This window comes from Globicephala melas, chromosome 6 (assembly GCF_963455315.2).
Source record: "Globicephala melas chromosome 6, mGloMel1.2, whole genome shotgun sequence".
Classification (NCBI taxonomy): domain Eukaryota; kingdom Metazoa; phylum Chordata; class Mammalia; order Artiodactyla; family Delphinidae; genus Globicephala; species Globicephala melas.
This window is the reverse complement of record NC_083319.1, coordinates 4,025,078-4,043,762: the sequence shown is the minus strand read 5'-3', so window position 1 is coordinate 4,043,762 and position 18,685 is coordinate 4,025,078. Positions and strand designations below refer to the sequence as shown.

General features: G+C 60.9%; 1 protein-coding gene across 8 annotated transcripts in view; it reads right to left on the bottom strand.

Annotated features, from left to right (window-relative positions):
* The window catches only part of RALGDS (ral guanine nucleotide dissociation stimulator), a 66,922-nt gene that overhangs the window by 36,625 nt on the left and 11,612 nt on the right, over nt 1-18,685 (bottom strand). For 5 of the 8 annotated variants that reach the window (XM_060300237.1, XM_060300234.1, XM_030838423.2 and 2 more), the window contains exon 1: nt 7,065-7,268. The exons of the other annotated variants lie outside the window; for them this stretch is intronic. In XM_060300237.1, the coding sequence (XP_060156220.1) occupies nt 7,065-7,247 (183 nt within the window). In that variant the 5' untranslated portion in view covers nt 7,248-7,268. Of the gene's footprint in view, nt 1-7,064; nt 7,269-18,685 lie in introns of those variants that run through there. 8 annotated transcript variants of the gene reach the window in all.

Here is an 18,685-nt window from a genome sequence, read left to right as displayed (position 1 = left end):
CCCACCGCGCTTCCAGGGACAGAGAAGGACAGCGGCCGACAGCCCTGGCACCTGCCCCGGGACCCTCCGGGGCAGGAAGGGCTGGGCCCTGGACCCCACAGGTGACCCATCCTGTTAGCAGAGCAGATAGCACACAGGCCCGGGAACAGGCAGCCCGTGTGGGCAGCACCAAGCCCCTGGGGAGGCTCTGGCGGGGGCTGGGGAGCTCCCGGGGGAGGGCATGGCCGAGCAAACAGCAGACGCCCTGGGGGAGGCGTCCACAGGGCAGCAGTGAGCTCTTAGGGGGAAAGAACGCCAGGTGGGTGGCTGTGTCCTCAGGGGACAGATCCTCCTGTCCCGCCCCAAGCAGGCACCCACAGATGTCCCCAGGGCCCGGGGACCCAGCTGGCAGCTGGGCCTTGCACACACTGCCCAGCCTACCACCACGTGGGTCTGGAGCGAGGGTGGTGCGATGCCTCCAGGCCCTCGTGAGCAGAGGCTGGCAGAATGGGCACCAGGGTGCCCCACACCCCGCTGTCCCTCGGAGCACAGCCCGGAGCCCCAGGGACAAGGAAACAGCCTGGGTGACCCGATCAGCCTTCTTGGGGTGATGGGCCAGCAGAATGCCGTGGCCCCAACTGACTGCAGGCCGAGCCCCGATTCCCGCAAGACAGAGTAACAGGGCTGCCGGGAGCCGATCCCACCCTCATTTCTGGAGAGAACAGAGGGGACCTACTGGGCCTTTTCCAGCCCTGCCATCTCCCCCAGAAGGCGGCTCGTGCCTGCACACACGGGGGTGGCGCCTTCTCCCATCCTGGTGACCTCTCTCCTCCCACTCAGCTGTACCTCTGCTGTGGAAGCTGCAACTACAGACCACACGGGGCCTCCAGACCCACAGACGCCTCTGGCTGCAGACCGTCTCCCCGTCACTGGCCAGGGGCTCACGGAGGAGGAGGGCCTGAAGCCACACCGTGGTCTCCTCCCTGGGGCTGCACGTGGAGAAACCTGGTCTCACGCAGGCGAGGGTGGGAAGTGGGGGGGCGGTGGCCCCCACGTGCATGAGATCACCGCCCGGGGACCTCATGGCACCCCGCTGAGCTGCTGCTCAGGCCCACTGAGTCACAGAGGTCACCCAAGGCCCTGACCCAGCCACCCGCCAGCACCCTGCAGCCCTGGGCCCACCGGACCCACAGGTACTGTCTTTCCTGCAGGGCTCTGGCTCCCAGCTCAGCTGAGCCCTGCAGCCCTCGGCCTCAGTGAGACTGTCTGGGAGATGGGCGAAGGGCAGCAGCTCTCCAAGGGGACGAAGGCGGCAGGGGTCACGAGAGGGGACGTGAGCGGCTCGGCGCCAGGCATACAAAGCACCCAGGAACAGGACCTGAGGGCGCTGTGGCTGGCGAGCTGACGATGGACACCGGGCCAGGGAAAGCCTCCCGGGAGACCTGCCAGACGCCCGGAGAGCTGGCGGAGGGCCAGGTGAAAGGGAGGGCAGGTCATCCTAAATCTGTATGGAGGAGGGAACCAGGCCTGCGGCTTCCGACCCTTTAGCCTCTGTCTGAATGCAGGAGCCAGAACACGAGTCGGCTCAGGGATCAGAGAGAGCTGCTTAGTCTCTCCGAATCCCGGGACAGTTTGAATACAAAGTCGAGCACCCATTTTACAGAGGTGGAGACCAAGGCCCAGGGGAGAGGGTCAAGTAGAACGTGTCCAAGCCCTGGTTCATCTCTCAGATTGTGTGCCCAGGGAGGGAGGAAGAAAACGCCAAATGTGCATGGCCCTCCCGGTGGGCGACGGGGCGCCACCCTCGGGCCTGCCCCCACCCCAGGTGGGTGTCCTGCACCCTGAGCCCGAGGACATGAACAGACCCCCAGTGAGGACTCAAGGTCAGCCCTGGATGGGGGTGGCCACGCTCCTGGTCCCCAGGCAGCGCAGCCCAGAGGTGGCCTTAGTAGGGGACCACACGAGGTGCCTGGGCGGTAGGGCAACCGGGGAGCTCAGTGACCCCAGAAACTGCAGTTTGGGGATCAGCCTGTGCTGAGCCTCCAAAGAGGCTGACCCATCTCCCCAAGAACCTTCTCGGCCAGCCCAAGCCTGGCTACTCGTCAGCGTCTCGAAGAGAAACGTGCCGCCAGTGGAGAGCGGAGACCAGACCTCAGGCTGGCCTTGCCCACCTCGTCCTCCTGCCCCCCCAGCTCCCGACCGTCAGGCCCCTAGGGGCCAGGCCTGCAAGGGGGCATGGCTGGTGACAGCTGAGGAGGAGGGTGGCCTCTCACGAGGGGTGGAGGGGGGGCCAGCCGACATCAACACCACTGGCCACAGCATCCAGCATTTGAGGGCATTTCCCAGGTGGCAGGCCCTCTGCACACTCAACTCATTTAATCCTCCCGACACCTCACTTGATGGGTGGCGAAAGCCAGGCGGGGAGCTCATCCCCGTCAGGAGCCAGGAAGAGGCAGCCGGGGCAGGGATTTGAACCCTGGCCCGTGACAGTCATGTGCCGTGGAGACACATCTAGGCCTCGCTCCACTGGTGGCTGCCACCGTCACAGCCTCAAAGTGCAGTTCAGCCCCTGGTCACACACATGCTAGAGGGAGGGAGACCAGAGACAGAACAGGCTTCCTCAGGTCACACAGCCAGAGGGGGGCGGGGGGGCGGGGAATGGCAGTTCCCTCGCACCCGCACTTCTCCACTGAGAGGGGATTGGTCGGGGCTCCTGCCACAGGATGGCCAGGGCACCCACAGGCCTGGGGTCAGCTACGAGAACCAGGCCTGGGAAGCACCATGCTGACCAGGCTGGCCAGCGTCCTCCTGGAGCCCTGGGCATGGGCACTCCCCTGGCACCTTGTCAGAAGACACAATCGTGGCAGCCACGGCCTGTCCGGCTCGGACGCAGTACCAGGCGCCGTGGGGACCGCTTGCCAGGCCGCCTGTCTCTTTCGGTCCTCACCAGAAGCCTAAGCGGAGCAACTGGCCTCGAGTCCAGATAAGGAAACCAAGGCTCAGGGACCGAGAGCACGTCTAGGGCTGCGAGAGGCTGAGCCGGCCTTCCAGCCCAGCTCTCCTCCCTCCAGAGCCCAAGCTCTGGACCAGCACGCGTGACGCTGCCCCTTGGGTCAAAAGGACATCGTGCCTCCCTCGAGCCCGCAGAGCTGCCAGAGCCTGCCAGCATCCGGGGGCTCCCTGGGGAGGAGAGGAAAACGCCGGGCAACACGCACTCCCCGAGCTCCCAGAATGCAGGCCCGTGCTGGATGCCCTCACCCTGCTCACCGAGCACCCTTCTGGCAACCATCGGCTCACCCCTCCCCCTCCCCCGCCACAGGCTGGTCAGGGGATGGAAACTGGGGGCTGCTCAAAGTTCCGCTTCTCCTGCACTGGGCTGCAGGTTTCAACTCCCACCTCCTCAGAACTGGGTTGGGGACAGTGGCTTCACGGGAGCCACATGTCCAGGAACGCGGCACTCCTGAGCCTGAGAGGCCGGACGCCGAGCCTGAGGCAGGGCGGACACAGCATGGTGCCACGCTGTGAGGGCCTTACAGGCAGCCAGTCCTCCACTGGGTGGCGGGGTGCCACCTCCCCAAACCGCCCCCACTGGCCTGCTCGGAGGCTGCAGGTGGCCAGTGCTAAGTCTCCTCCAAACCCTCCTCACCAGCAGTGAAGAAGGGCCTGGAAACGGCTAACTCCCAGGCTGAGGATGGGGGCCCAGTCCTGCCTGCCAGCGGTCTAACACCTCCCAGCACTGAGCCCCCACCCGCTCCTGCCCCAGGGCCATCCCAGAGCCGCTGGGGAAACAGCTCAGCGTGCCCAGTCCGGAGAAGTCCTCCCCGCCAGAGAAGGAACAAGGACCCAGTACCAGCCAGCCTGGCCCCTGAGGAGTAAAGCAAGAGGGGAACCCGAGAGTCCATGGGGGCCCAGCAGGTGGCAGCCGGTCAGGCCCCTTGTGAACCTGACAGGCTGTGCAGCTGCTGGAGGCCGCCGCCTTGGAGCCTGCCGGGAAGCCTGGCTGGTAGATGACAGTACACAGACTTACACACACACACACACACACACACACACACACACACACACAGAGACACACACACACAGAGACACACAGACGCACGCACACACACACACACACCACACACACACACAGACACCACACACACACACACACACACACACACACACACACACACACACACACACACACACACACACACACACACACACACACACACACACACACACACACCCACCCACTACCTCTCAGGTCATGCCTCTTGGCCTAAGGCTAATGAGCCCTGGGGGTTACACTGGAGCCCTGCACACCGTGAGATCAAGAGACCCCCTGCACATCTCTGCTCTGCCCGAGGTTCCGAGAAGGCTTCCTCATTTCATTCCACCCACTTACACCGCGCTCAGGGCTTGCAGACCCCCTGCCTGGGTGGGAATCCCGCCCCTGCCACTTGCTGGCTCGGTGAGTTTGTGCAATCTAGCACCTCAGTTGTTCCATCTGTTAAATGGACGACAGATGATCCTGACCCCCAAAGACATAACGCACGCAAACTGCTCCGCACACGGCCTCCCACCCAGTGCCGGCTCATATTACCTATTATTTAAAACCTTTAGGGTCCAGCTGTGGGCTTGTTTCTTCCTTGAAGTTCTCCCCCGTGTCTTGTGGCCCAAAGCACTTTCACCTTCCTCTGGCCTATAAGCACCCCTACCCTTCACCAAGCACGGGGACTTCTGGGCTGCCTGGGCCTGGTTCCGTTCCCCTAACAGCTCCACCATCCTCCTGGGGCACGTGTAATTGTCTCACTGCGAGGTATCCTTCTCTGACCCCTGTGGGCTCTCGTACACAACAGGCGCCCAGCACAGAACACTGCCCAGCTTCAAATCCCGGCTGCGTCCTCGCTGGCTGCGTGTACCTTTAGTTCAGGGACTTCACTTCTCTGAGTTCCAGTCTCCTATAAAGCGGGGTCGGCATCTACTCGGGAGGGCTGGTCAAAGCCAGCTGGAACGAGGGGGTGGTGTCTGCAGACAGTAGGTGCTACGGACTCCGGGACTCCTCCTGCCTGGCTGAGGCAGTGGCCTGAACGGAGGCAGGGGCGTGGGCCCGGTGACCTCCAGAAAGCACAGAACTGAGCAGGCCGGGCTGGGTCAGCAGTGGCCTGGCTTAGAAGTACGATGATGAGCAGATGCCCAGATGTGTGAGGACATCTGTTAGCCCAGAGAGGGAAGGACGGGGTGGAGACTTGTTAAGGAAAGGGGGACCGGGGAAGGAACCAGAAACTGCCTAGTGGTTTCCAGACAGGACAGGGACCACGAACAGCCGCTTCAGCTCTGGCAGGCCCCAGCGACCAGGAAATCGGCCCCAGGATGGGGGGGGGCGGGGTGTTGGCAGGAGGGACAGGGACTTCCCCACCCCCTCCCCCAGCTCATGGTAAATGGTCATTGTGTTTGGTTTCCGGCAGTGGCCTCCTCTCCTGCCAGGACCCTGGTTTTCCTGCCCCAGCCAGAAGCTTCCCCTTTGATTTCTAAACAGCAGCCACGGCCTGGATCTCAGTGCTGGGGCCAGTGAGGAAGAGGAGGGGGGAGAGGGGGAGAGGCGGAAAGAGAGAGAGAGGGAGACAAGGCAGACCCTTGGGCAGGGGTAGGGCTCAGCTCTGCCTCTCCCTCGGTTCCTCAGGGATACAGACGGACAGAGGGAGGGAAGGAGGGAGGGAGAGAAGCAGCTGAGCGGCCCACCCCTGCGAGCACGCAGGCTGGACCCTCCAACACACAAAGCCCGAGGAGCTGCCAGACATAATGAAAGTCAGATGAGTGCTGGGCTGGTGTCAGGCCGCCCACCCCCACCCTCCCAGGGGTCTCGCTCCAGCCACTAATGAAGACCAGAGCTGTGGGTGGATGAGGGTCGGGGAGTGTGCCTGGCCGGGCCACCGGCCAAGCTCAGCAATAAAGGGTCTCCCCGGCCCGAGGTTCTCCCACCAAGAGCTCCCTCCACCCCCTGCCTTCCCCCCAACTCTGGGCAGGGAGATGCGCTTTATCCTCGGGTAAGTATGCATCCCGGCCCCGTCTAGGCACTGGGGACACACAGAGGCACGAGACCCAGGCTGGCAATTACAACTTACCCGGGCCTAAAGTGACAAAGCAGGGATACCAAGGGGCCCTCGCCAGCTCGGGGGCTCAGGAACCCTGCTGAGCTCTCCGACCCAGGAATGGCCTCTGTCCAGGCCCCAACCCTGGATTCTGCCACCCTGGCCGCACAGTCAGGTAGGAGGCGTGGGGGGGAACTCCTCCCCCGCCCCCCGCTGCCCAGAGCACACTAGAGACAGGAGTCCAGCCCTCACCTAGTTCCCCCAACCACATGCATGATAGGCACACCCCCGTTCTGAATCCTCCCAAATCCTTACAGATTCAGGGTGTTGGCGCATTTTCTAATCAAGAAGTGAGTCACCCCTCCACCTGAGAGGCCCTTGTCCCAACCTCCCCGCCTGGACACCGGGCCCCACAGATTGGAGGCCTGTCTCCCCACTCCCCCGCTTTGAGCAGCCCAGAACATCGGAGTCCACTTCTGCCCCCAAGGGGGGCTGTCTGTAAGACCACTGTGCTCCCAACCGCCTCTGAGGATTCTAGAAGATTGCCGCCCTAATCACTCGTTCACCACCTGCATTTCGAAGCCAAACTGCCTAAGCCGTCCCCGGCCTGGCCACGGGGACTAAATACGGCCCAGCCCTGCTGTAGGGAAAGGCACAGACGCAAACAGACAGCGACTGCCCGCGGGAGCAAGTCTACCTGGGTTGCAGGGGCGCGGGAGTGGCACACCTGGGCTCGGTGAGGTCACGCACTGGGACGGATAGAGGGAGGCACGAAGACCCGGTTCTGGTCCCGAAACTGTTGGACCGGCTGGCGGCAGCCCCTCCGCCCACCTGGCTGCCTTGGGGTTGGCGCAAGGAGGGGGATTTCTGCAGAAGGACCCTCCCCCTCCGCAACCTCCGGACTGGGGGCGGTGACCACCACCGCTGGAGGTGGGTGACCCGCTAAGGACGCTGGGCCCCCACCCACTCCTCGCTCGGCCGAGCGCCGGGCCAGCCTGGCTCACCCACCTCCAGGCGCGGCAGGTCGGGGTCGAGCTGTGTGAAACTGTGCAGCACCACCGGGCAGCTGTCGGGGCCGCCCACCTCCAGGCGCACGGCGTCCCACACGCTGCGGCTCCGCCGGGAGCCCGGAAACAGCGGCTCGGCGCCGCCCGCAGGCCCGGCCGCCTCGGCCCACATGCGCTGCACCATGGGCGGCTCGCAGCGGCGCGGGCGGCCGGCCGGGCCGCGGGACCCGGGGCGGCGCGGGCGCGGGGCCGGCCCGGCGCGCGGCGGCGTCGGCGGCGGCGGCGGCCCGCGCGGCTCGGCCCTGCCTGCGCTCTGAGCCCGCGGCCCGGCCCCGCTGAGGTCAGGCCGGGGGCGGGGCCGGCTGGCCAGGGGCGGGGATCGGGAGGCGGGGCCGGTGGCGTGGAGGGGCGGGGCCAGGAGAGGGAGTGGCCAGAGACGCCGGAGGGGAGTGTGTACGCCTGCGCGCGCGCAACCCCGGTGGATTGATGGCGGCTTGTGTCTTAGGCAGTGCTCGTGCGGCGTGTGTCGTGGGGCTGCGGGTCCCACGGTTAGGCCCTTTGTGTGGGTGCGTGCGCGGGCGCAGCGCACGGGTTGTGTAGCTGTGTGACTTGTGTAAGTGTCGACGTGTGGCCAAGCAGTGGGTCTCCACCTCCCATAAATTCCAGTTAAGCCCCTCCCTAGCTCTGTGGCCTCGGACAAGTTGCTTAACCTCTCTGAGCCTCAGTTTCGTCACCCGAGAGGATCACAGTGGGTAACTGACATATATAGCACTCACTCTGCCGATGCCTGTGCCTCGCTGTGTGCTCCCGCGTCGTGGAACCGGGTCCTCAGTGCACACGTGCATTTGGAAGTCATAAGGGTTGGGGTGTGTATTTGGTGCGGGGGGAAGGGGCCTCTGCCTGCACTGTCTCAGCCCTAAGGCCACCCTGAGGAGGTACAGGCAGAAGGGAGGCAGCTGAGGAGGGGCAGTTGGGGGAAAGGGGGAGAACCCAGACCAGGCATCACCAGGTGGGGCCAGCACTCAAGAGTGAGGAGGGATCACAAGAGACAAATGCCAGCTGGGCACCTGCCACTGGTCTGGTCACCTGGGGCCACTCACTGGTGGCTTGAGTGCTCAAGGTCTCAGGGCAGCCTTCAGGGTGGATGTAAGGATGCTGAGGGCTGGGGAGGAAGCAGGGCTAGGGAGCCTCAGCTGCGCTTTCTAGAAGCTACGGAGGAGGCAAGTAGACGGATGAATGAATGGGACCTTCCCGCACACCAGCACACTGCCCAGGCCTGCCCCGGGCCTCAGCCCTCACAGAGGCCTGCAGTTGCTGTCAGCAGCCCCGGCAATGCCACCAACCTCCCCAGAACTGGTTCCATACCACTGGGCCTCAGTTTCCCATCTGTAAAATGAGAGGGCAGGTCCAGACTACTCATTCCATAAGCATATCTCGTGCACCCACTGTGTGCCAGGCCTCAGATACCCATGGACAGTGGGGGCCCAGCAGCTCCCACCCACTTGCGTGCCCATGTGGGCAGCTTGAGCACCTGCCGGATGGTTCTCCATCAGGCACAAGGCGAGGCCTTGACAAAGACGCACGGAAAACAACTTGGTGATTTCTATTAAAGGCATTAAAAACGCTCATGCCATGAAAAAGAACGTGTATATGCATAACTGAATCACTTCGCCGTACATCAGAAATTAACACAACATGAGTCAACTCTGCTTCAGTAAAATAAATTTGGTAAAAAAAACAAAAACGCTCATGGCTTTGATTCGACAATCCTGCTCTTGGGAATTAACCCTAAGGAAGCATTCAGAGATGTGGGCATGGATTCCTGTACAACGATGTTTATGGAAACCTCAATTACAACTCTACCAAAGGAATCAACTCAAACACCCTATGCAGACTTACTGTCAGGACCCCGTGTGCCATTACCTACCACAGTAGGACAGTGATACAGGGAGATGCTCGGCTATAACTGTAAAGTCAGAAAACCACGAGGCAGAGCATGCTTTTAGAAGCTGACATTCCACGCGTGATATGACTAGAGGGACCTACTTTGCAAAAGGAATGGTGGCTATTTCTGGGCAGTGCTATACACTGTTTTCTTTTTACTTCTCAGAATTTGCTAATTTTTCTAAAATATTTTAGTAATCACACACACATAATAAGAAACGCTGGGTTCTGTTTGTTGTTTTCGTTTTTAAAGCAAGATGGGTAGATTTGGCTGGGGGTGGAGACCCCTAGGAGGCTGTTGAGGAAGCCCCAGGGGAGGGTGAGGTGGGTGGGACATATTTAGAGGAATGAGGTCTTCAAAGACCAAGACAGCGGTGACCTGGACACTGGACACGGCCTTGGGCTAGAAGCTTCTCTTCCCACACTCCTCCTGGGGCCAAGCTCTCAGTGCCTGGAGAGCCCAGCACCTGCCTGTACTCACTTTATCTCTTTTCTCTGCTCCCTTTATCTCTTTCTCCCAGGGAGGGGCCTGGGAAGCAAGCTCGTGCCCGTTTTACAGCTGGGGAAAGGGGCCCATGGAGGCCAAGTGATTCCTGAGTGCACCAAGGTCACTACCTCTCTGACCTTGAAGGTCAAGGGGGCCGGGGTTAGGGGGGCCCAAGCAGGCTGGGGAGGTGAGGACTGGGGAGTTCCATCAGGACGCAACACACCAACACAGTCGGCCTGGCTGCCTCCCATCCGACTACCTGGACATCATTTGCATGCAGGGGGCGATGGGGGGGGTTCCCTCTGGTTGGTGTCTGTCTGGTTGGTGCCTGTCCCCCTCCCGCCTTGTTCCCCCCACTTTGGGGCTCCCCTCCTGGGTCCTGGCAAGCTTGTTTGCTGCTCCAGCTGCGTGAACATGCGCGCACACATACGCGCACACCCTTAGTTCCCAGAGGGGCAGGTAGCACAGAAGCCAGGTGCTGGCACTGAGATACCTGGGCTTAAAGTCCAGCTCCACCCCTTTCTTACTGTGTGACCCTCCCTCCCTGCCAGTGCCACCCACCCCTCAGCCCTCGGCCCCCGAAGAGTCACCCGATCTCCAAGGCACAGTTTTCTCCTGGTTAGCAAAGGGAAGACAGCACAGGTAAAGCTTCTCACCAGGGACTGCAGTTCACGGAGGCCCCCCTCCCCGGTCCTCAAGCACGTCCCCTCACGATCCTCCCCCAAAGCTGTGGGGTAGATCTCTTCCCAAGGGCAAAAGAGAGGGGGCCAGGACGTAGGTGCCACCTGATGGATGAACACAGAGCCACCCACGAAGTGCCCTTGCCAAAAACCTAACCTGAATCCAACCAGGCCTCTGCACGGAACAAACTTTTGGGGGAATGACAGGGCACAGAACATGTTAAACACATATAAGGATGCACCCCACAAATTCCAGACTCTGGGAATCTTCACAGGACAAACCATCCAGTTTCAACAAATACATTTCAGGGGAAAACACAAAGGGGAAACTGCAGATTAAAATAAAGGTGAGACAGGGACTTCCCTGGTGGTCCAGTGGGTAAGACTCTGAGCTCCCAATGCAGGGGGCCCGGGTTCGATCCCTGGTCGAGGAACGAGACCCTGCATGCATGCCGCAACTAAGAAGCCCGCGTGTCACGACTAAGACCCGGCGCAGCCAAAATAAATAAATAAATATTTTAAAAAATAAATAAAATAAAGGTGGGACATACGACCAAATGCAACGTGCGGATTCTGGATTGTGATTTGAACAGGGCAACTGTTTTTTTTTTTTTTTTTTTTAAAAAAGAAAGAAAACCCTGAGGAACAATTGGGATTATTTGAACACTACTGGATATCTGATGATAGCCAGATGATAGACATCATTTTTCGGGTGTGCTCACAGGATTTTGGTTACTATTAGAGTAACGTATTAAATATTGATGGATGGGGCTTCTCTGGTGGCGCAGTGGTTGAGAGTCCACCTGCCGATGCAGGGGACACGGGTTCGTGTCCCGGTCCGGGAGGATCCCAAATGCCGCAGAGCGGCTGGGCCCGTGAGCCATGGCCGCTGGGCTTGCACGCCCGGAGCCTGTGCTCCGCAATGGGAGAGGCCACAACAGTGAGAGGCCCGCGTATTGCAAAAAAAAATATATATATATATAGATAGATAGATAGATAGATGGATGGAATGATGTGCCTGGGATTTGTGTCAATATCGTTTGCTGTGGGGAAGGTGGGCAGGACATGGGGCCGGTAAGAGAAGAAGACGCAGCACGAGCGGCCCCGCACTTGGTGATCACGAGCGCTGCGTGCCTTTATGCCATTTTCTCCACTTTTGTGTCTTTTTGGAATTTTCCGTAATAGAAGTTAGAAAAGAAAAAGAACACAGTTTGAGACTTGTCCCCTAATGCTGCTGAGGCTCCCAGTAGCCCTGGAGGGAGGGGAGCAACCTCCGGACCCGGGGCCAGCGCAGTGACCACGCCCCCACCTTCACCATTTCCCAGGCTCCTCGCTCCACACCCAAGGGGCACTCAGAGCATCCTTACAACACAAGGGGCCCGAGGCAGTGGGCAGCTGGGAAACCGAATCACGCAGCTCAGATGGGGCTGGAGGCAAACCCAGGGACCTCAGGCAAGCCTGAAATCGAGTCTATGCTAACCTGGGCCCTTGGAGAGTCTGCTGGGAGGGAGAGCGAGTACAAAGCACTGTACAGCCTTTCCCCGGAGAGTGGATCTGTCCTTCCCTGGGCGTCACAAGGAGCCCTGGACGATATCGCCATACAGACCGTTCCTGTAGGCAGGACGCTCCTCGCACGGGAAGCTCAAAAGACAGGTCTCTAGCTGACAGCTGGGAAGAGAACCGGGCCAAATCTAGCCCACGTGTGTTTTGGTTGGCTTGCAAAGTGCTTTTCCATTTTTGAGCCAACAGTAAAAGGTCAGGTGATTTCATAGAAAAATCCACATTTCTGGCTGCTCCTGTCACTTTGGACAACCCAGCCGCACCGGGTCTGTGTTCCCACGCAACAGGAGGCCGGGCGGGAGCTGACAGGCAGCTGTCCTCTCCAGCCGGGCCATCTGCTTGTGGGTTTGCCCCAGACCCCACTGGGCTTCCCATCACTCCCTGGCTCAGAGGCCCCTGAGTAGCCACCTCCGGTTTAAGGGAAAGGTGTCTCAGGCCAAACCTCTGGGGCCCCTTTTCCTACCCGCTGTCGTCTGATCATTGGTCCCCCTGATGCACAGCAACCGGAGGGGTCTTGACCCTTCAAAGCCCCCCAGCCCCTCGCCCTCAGACAAAAGACCAACTGCTTGGTGCACCCCAGCTTGCATCTCTGGGGTCCTCTCTCACCACGCCCAGTGAGGCTCACACAGAACAGCTGCGGTCCTCAGAGCCTCGAGCCAGCCCTTCTCTGCCTAGCCCATGCTTCCCACTTCCCACCCATCACTTTGCCCAGCACAGGGTCCCAGAAAATGGGGTTGGGGCCCAGGGTGCAACTCTGGGGAAGCCCGGCAGGCACACGGTGGCTCAGAGCGAGAACTCATTCAAGGAAATGTCCAGATGACAAGGGCCTTGGTCATCACCTCCTCCAGCCTGGGCTCGGCCAAGGTGATGGAGGGAGCTGGTGGCCCAATGAGGAACAGGTACCCAGACTCGGACCAGGCCTTTGTGGAAAACCTTTCACCTCTCACTGGGCAGGTGGAGGTCACCAGGTCTGTCTGTCTTTTCTGGTCTATATTTAGAGCCTGGGGAGGTCATGGAAGGGGTGTGGCCTGGCCAGGCTCCTCGGTCATTCCCCTGACCTGATGTCACCATTCCTGGCAGCCTGAGTCCTGGGGTAGCCCTCTGTGGGCGGGTGAGCACACACCTTGGCAGGAGGTGATGCACCTGGGCTGAGCGTGGGAACTGTTGGCACAGCGAGTGGGCCCAGCTTAGCCCCACCTCCTCTGCCGCTGGTCCCTGGGAACTTCCAGGGACCGCCTCCTCCTCTTCGGCCTCACAGGCTGGAGGCCAAGCTCAGAAATGGTCAGGAGGTGGGAAGTGAAGCTTCCAAACATCTAGGAGACCATCCTGGGTGGAGGGGTTTGACATCGTCATCGCCCCAAATCTCTGACCTCACAGGGCGTTGCAGTCCCAGGGTGACCAGAACAAGATGAATCAATGCCCGGAGCCGTGGAAGTGGCTCAGGACGAGGATACCCAGCATTCCAGATGAGCTGTGAGCTCGCTGTGCGGCCTCCCTTCCTCCCCTGGAGGTGGGTGTGCGTGGCCCTGACTCTAACTCTTGGGACGCTAAGGGGGACACTCGGAGGGGCACACGTGTGATCCAGGGCCACAGAGTGAGACCAGGAGCCACTCTGATGACTGTCCTCCACTCCCAGAGCGCTCAGGGCCCAGCACCCTGAGGGGTCCCTGACGTCCCCAAAGGCCACCAATCCAACGTGTGACGAGCCCGAGGTGGGAGTGCAGGGGAGGAGAGAGGAAGAGAAACGGAAGGGACACAAACACGTGGAAACTGAGCCTGTCACACGAGAATCACGGAGGGGAAGGTCAGAAAGGGAGGGGTCCCGTCCCTCGCAGGGACCACGCCGGCGGAGCGCTGGGCACACACGACCAAGGAGCGGGCCTGTAGGTTTGGGAAACTCTTAAAACGTAGAGCCTAGGTTTGTGTTCAAGTCCCTGCTATGCACCTTCCTAGCCTCAGTTTCTCCATCAGTAAGAGGGGATAATAACAATAATAATAGTAGTAGTAATACCACCACCACTCGGCTCTCAGGAAAGAGGATGAAACAATGCACAAGAGCTCTTTGTAATCTGAGACGCATCATATGAACCCGCGGAGCCGCTAGGACAAGCCGCAGCCACCCTAACCCGCCTGGGCAGGGAGCAGGTAGACAGCCGGCCAGGTGGGCAGACACGGGTACCAGGGTAACCGCCACCACCACCACCCCCCCCCCCCCCGCCTCTTTCACACCCAGAATGGGAGATGGAGCCTCCCCGGGCAGCTTCCAGCCAAACTTCTTCCACCAGTTCTGACGGGAGGGGAGGACGTCAAGGGCCCTGGCCGCGGCCTAGCCAGTCTCTCAGCAGAGGCACCGATTGCCCGGGAAACTCACCTCGGTGGCCGGTGCCGGCAGAGGTGTCTTCGGCCAAGGTGTGGGGCTTTGGAGAGCAGCACGGCGGGCGACGGCCCTCCGTCTGGTGGTCACCCCAGAGACACAGGCGAGGAACACCCAACCCTTCCTGCCTCTGGGCTCGGCAGGCCTGGCTTCCTGGGCCATCACGGGGTGGGAGCCAGGCCGGGGGTGGGCTCCCAGAGAGGGCCTCTGCCAGTCTGTCTGCCCATCTGCCGGCCCCAGTGGAGTCGGGCGCCCGAGTGCCTAGGCCTGGTGTCACCCGCGTGGCTGTCATACCTGTTCCCGTGATAAACAGGGCCAGGAATTCCCACTCTTACCAGGCTGAGACCCAGCCAAGGGTGGGTGGACCGGGCTGTGTCCTGAGCCGGGCCAGTAGCTGCAGCTCAGACCTGCTGTCTTAGGGTGGGCCCAGCTGTGTCCCCCAGCACCCTGGGGCCCTGTCCCCATTCCCCCTGCCTGGGGGGAAATCACCACCCAGAGTCAGAAAAGGTGGCGAGTACATGTCACGGAGGTCAAAGCAGCTTGGCCAGTGGGGCCCCCAGGCAGGTGTGAGCCCTGCCAGGCCCTGTGGAGGGTGCGCAGGAGACCCCGCTTTCTCTAAGCCACCATCTAATTCCAGAAGCCTTCCCCGCCACTCAGCCCTCGGAGCTCCTCCACCCCTGGCACCCAGACATGGGATTTAATTTTAAACTGCGGGGACCAGCTAGGGTTGGCAACTGTTTATCTTGCCAAGTAGGGTAGTTAAAAAAAAAAAAAAATGCCATCACTATCATTACCACTATCACCACTATCATTACCATCGTTTCAGAAAAGACCCCACCAAAAGTAACAAGCAGGGCATACGATCAGAAAAATGGATAATTGTTAAATGAATACATTTGGCTTTAAGGGAAACTCACGACCTTGTCTCCATTTTTCTCATTTTGCTGCAAACCAGACATTGTATGCCATGGGATGAGCCCAACCCACACATCTGACAAATGGAAAAACTGAGGCCCCGGGGAGCAAGGACTTGCCCAAGATATCACAGGGAGAATCCGGGTCCTGTCTGTGTGCACCTCTGCAGAGCCCACATACCCTCCCTTCGTCGGCATACACAGCCCAGATGCCCAGACCCAGAGATGCCAGGATGACCCAGAGGCCAAGGGCTGCTTCCTTACCCTCCTCGGACCCTGGTGGGCAGCCGGCTGGGCACGCAGGATCGTGGAGGCCGAGAGGAGAAGGGGGTGGACAGGGGGTCCGGAGCCAGCCCACAGGCACATCAGGCCCCGGGGCCCTGGCGGGGTTGCCGGGGCCCAACATGCCGCCCTGACACCAAGCCCCGCCAGCACTTGCTCTGCCTCTCTGAGCAAGTGTTTCACATCCTCTTCCGGTGGCTTTGTGGGGCGCAGGCAACCCGAGAGCAGGCAGCTCAGAGCCGCGGAACCGAGAGCTGGTTCCTGCCCCCGCCTGGTACTGCCTCCCTTTGGGACTCGCAGGTTCCTCTTCTCTCTGAGCCTCAGTTTCCTGATCCATTATGGGGGGGGGCGGTGTACAGAGGTTTTCAAATTCGAATCCTCGCCCCCCACCTCTGGGGCAGGAGAATTTCTTTCATGGAAGAAAGGATTCCCGGGACACAGGAGCCCCTAGGGTGGGGCTTCTCTCGGGGATGTGGGTGGGCATCTGGAGGTTGGGGGGCTGAGTGGGAGGGGTTCCAGGTAGACCTCGAGGCAGCCGTCTTCCTGCCTGCAGGTGCCCACCTCATGTCTGCACCCAGAGTGCAGCATGTTTCCCCGGCACTAAAATCCCTCCAAAGGCTTCTGTCCAACCCACAGAAGAATCCAAAGTCCTCCCTGCCCCCAGCCCCCTCCCACTCACTCGGCCCTGACTCACCCCATGCTCACCTCCACTCAGGCACCCCCTGCTTCTTCTCCCCAGCCACCTTAGCCCTTCTGTGCATGGTGGCTCTTAATCTGGACCTTTGGGAAACTGGTGGGTTTGGGAGACTGGGCTCTCTATTAGCAGCTCTGAGACTCTGGGCCAGCGACTTAGTGGCCTCAGTTTCCTCATCTGTAAAATGGGCACAAGGATGCTGCAGGATTCAACAAGAACTCAGCACAGGCCTGGTTCGTGGCTGGAACTGGGGGGACCTGCACTCTGATCGTGTCCCATGGACATGGGCCTGGCATGTAACGTACACTCAGTGAATGTTGGCGGAGTTGCCCCTGCACCAGGGGTACTGTGGCCTGGCTCCACCTCCAAGAGCAAACTCCAGATGGCAGTGTGAGGTCTGTTGGGAGCTCGGCATGCAGTCCTGCAACCGGATCCCAGTGGATAACTTGGAAATGTTTGTTGTCACCCTGGTCCGGCAGAGGGGAGGCCAAGAGGGCTGGCAGACACACTCTGGTCCACTTTCTCGAGGACAGGCTGGCATGGCAGGGCTCCCCCAGATGCTCAATCTTGTTGGGGAGAAGCCCCGTGCAGGCTCCAGCAGGACATGGGTGAGGCAGGGGGCAGTAGAGTTCTGAGGAGGGAGACAGCCCTGTGGGGCCTGGGCAGACCCCACCCTTGGCCTCTCTCCCCCTGTGTTGCCAGCTGACTGGCCATGTGACCTCGGGCACCCCTCGATGCGGTTTGGCTGCCCTGGAAGTGGACCAGCGAGCTCTCCCTAGCCTTGGGGGCATTGGATGAAATGGGGGAGGGCCTTCCCCGAGCCATGGCCTCCTGGTCCCTGGGCCCAGCGCTGTGGCAGGGATGAGCGGGTGGGCGATGGGATGGGAAAGCCTTTCCAACAGTGAGGACATTCCTGGGGGTGGCGGAGAGCTTCAAGACGCCTTTAGAAGAAGCAGGGGTGGGGTCACAGGAGCCAATAGGGAGCCAGGCTGCCCAGTTAGGTGTGTCTGTGTGCTAATGCCTTTGATTTGACAGGCATTTATTGAGGGCTTCCCGGGTACCAGGATCCGTGCCGGGTGGCACGTCTCCCTCCCGGAGCTCCTGAGCACCAGACAAGGCTCCCTGGGCTCTTCTCCAATGACCCTAGGCCCCCGCACAGGTCAGCCTGGCCTCAGAGACATTTGGGCCATTCCTTTGTGAGCCAGGCCAGGCCCGGGCAGGGCTGGACCCGAGCAGTGGGCCCTGAGCTCTGGGAAGGCCGAGGGCCTGAGTCACAGCCAGGAGGTAGGACAGGACCAGCTGCAGGCAAGAAAGGCAGGAGCCCTGAGGAGGAGGGGCGAGGGGGGGAGAGGCGGGGCCCATCCACCCCTCCTCCCACCCGTGTAGGGCAGAGCAGAGGCGCCTTTGTTCCTTGCCGGCCTTGTGTCACCACATGGCCCACACCATCACTGTCACGGCCTGGAACGGAGACCGGCCACGGAGAGCCAGGGCTCTGAGGCTGGGACCAGTTAGGGGTGCTCCACCTGCAAACCCCCCCCACCCCCGCCACTTCTCCACCTCCATTCCTGTGCCCCTGTACTGTGCACGGAGCTCTGGGTGGGCGTGGCCTCGGGGAACATGCACACCAGCCCTGAGATGCTACCCCGGCTTCCACGCCTGTCCCAGGACACCAAGGTCACGTGACCTGAAAATGGCACTCTGCCCACGATGCAGGTAGCCCCGGGATAAGGCACCTCGTCAGCCACACACGAGCCCGGACGTAGCAAAACCCCACTGGGGGACACACGTGTACGCACAGACGTGCGCCCCGAATCAAGCCCTTTGGGCAGGGGAGGGATTCCAGGGGAGCCTGCTGCCTCCGGCATGTGGGGTCCTCTCACCCTCGTCAGACTCCGGGGGCGGGGAGTGGGGGCAGGCCCTGGTGGGTGGGAAGCACACTGTTTATAAACACCGTGTGGCTGTCGCTAGGAGCTGTGACTCAGAGCCAGAGTGGTGACTCCAATTCAAGCTGTTTACTCAGCACAACATCCTGTCCAGGAAGCAGGCGGGAGAGGCCTGGGGCCAAGCTTTCGTTCCTGTTTCCTGCAGCCTCCTGACCTGACTTGGGGTCCTGCTGGGGGTGGGGACAGCCCGGTTCTCCTCCCTCTCATTTCTGGGAACCTGAGGCCCATCATCAGGTCTCTCAACACAGTCACCACCAGCCTGGCTCTGCTAGGTAGGGGTGATGCCACAGCCGTGCGCACCAGTGGCCCAGCCCCACAAGCTGGGAGAGGGGCTTAGGTCCGGGGGGGGTTCACCTAAGGCAAATAGAAGCCTTGCAGGCAGAAGCGGCTACTGATGAGACAAAACACCTTTCCACCCAGCATTTGTGAAACAGATGAAGCCACGGCGACTACCTCTGCTGTAAAACAGAAAACCGAGGCCCAGAGAGGGCAAGCAACTTGCCCGCGGCTGCACAGATGGTCAGTGCCAACCCCAGGTATATGCCTGGGCCTGTCCGGTCCCCAGGGCAGCTTGCTGTCCTCCACTGTGCACTGGGTTAAAGTGGATTTGTTCCTGGCAGCACGGGCAGGTTTGGGGCTGCTGGGTCCCCGTCAGCAGGGTGGGTGGTCTGTCCGCTGTATGAGGCCCAGCTTGAGATTCTGACATCCACTTCCCTGTTCACCTCCCCCACCCCCAACTCCATG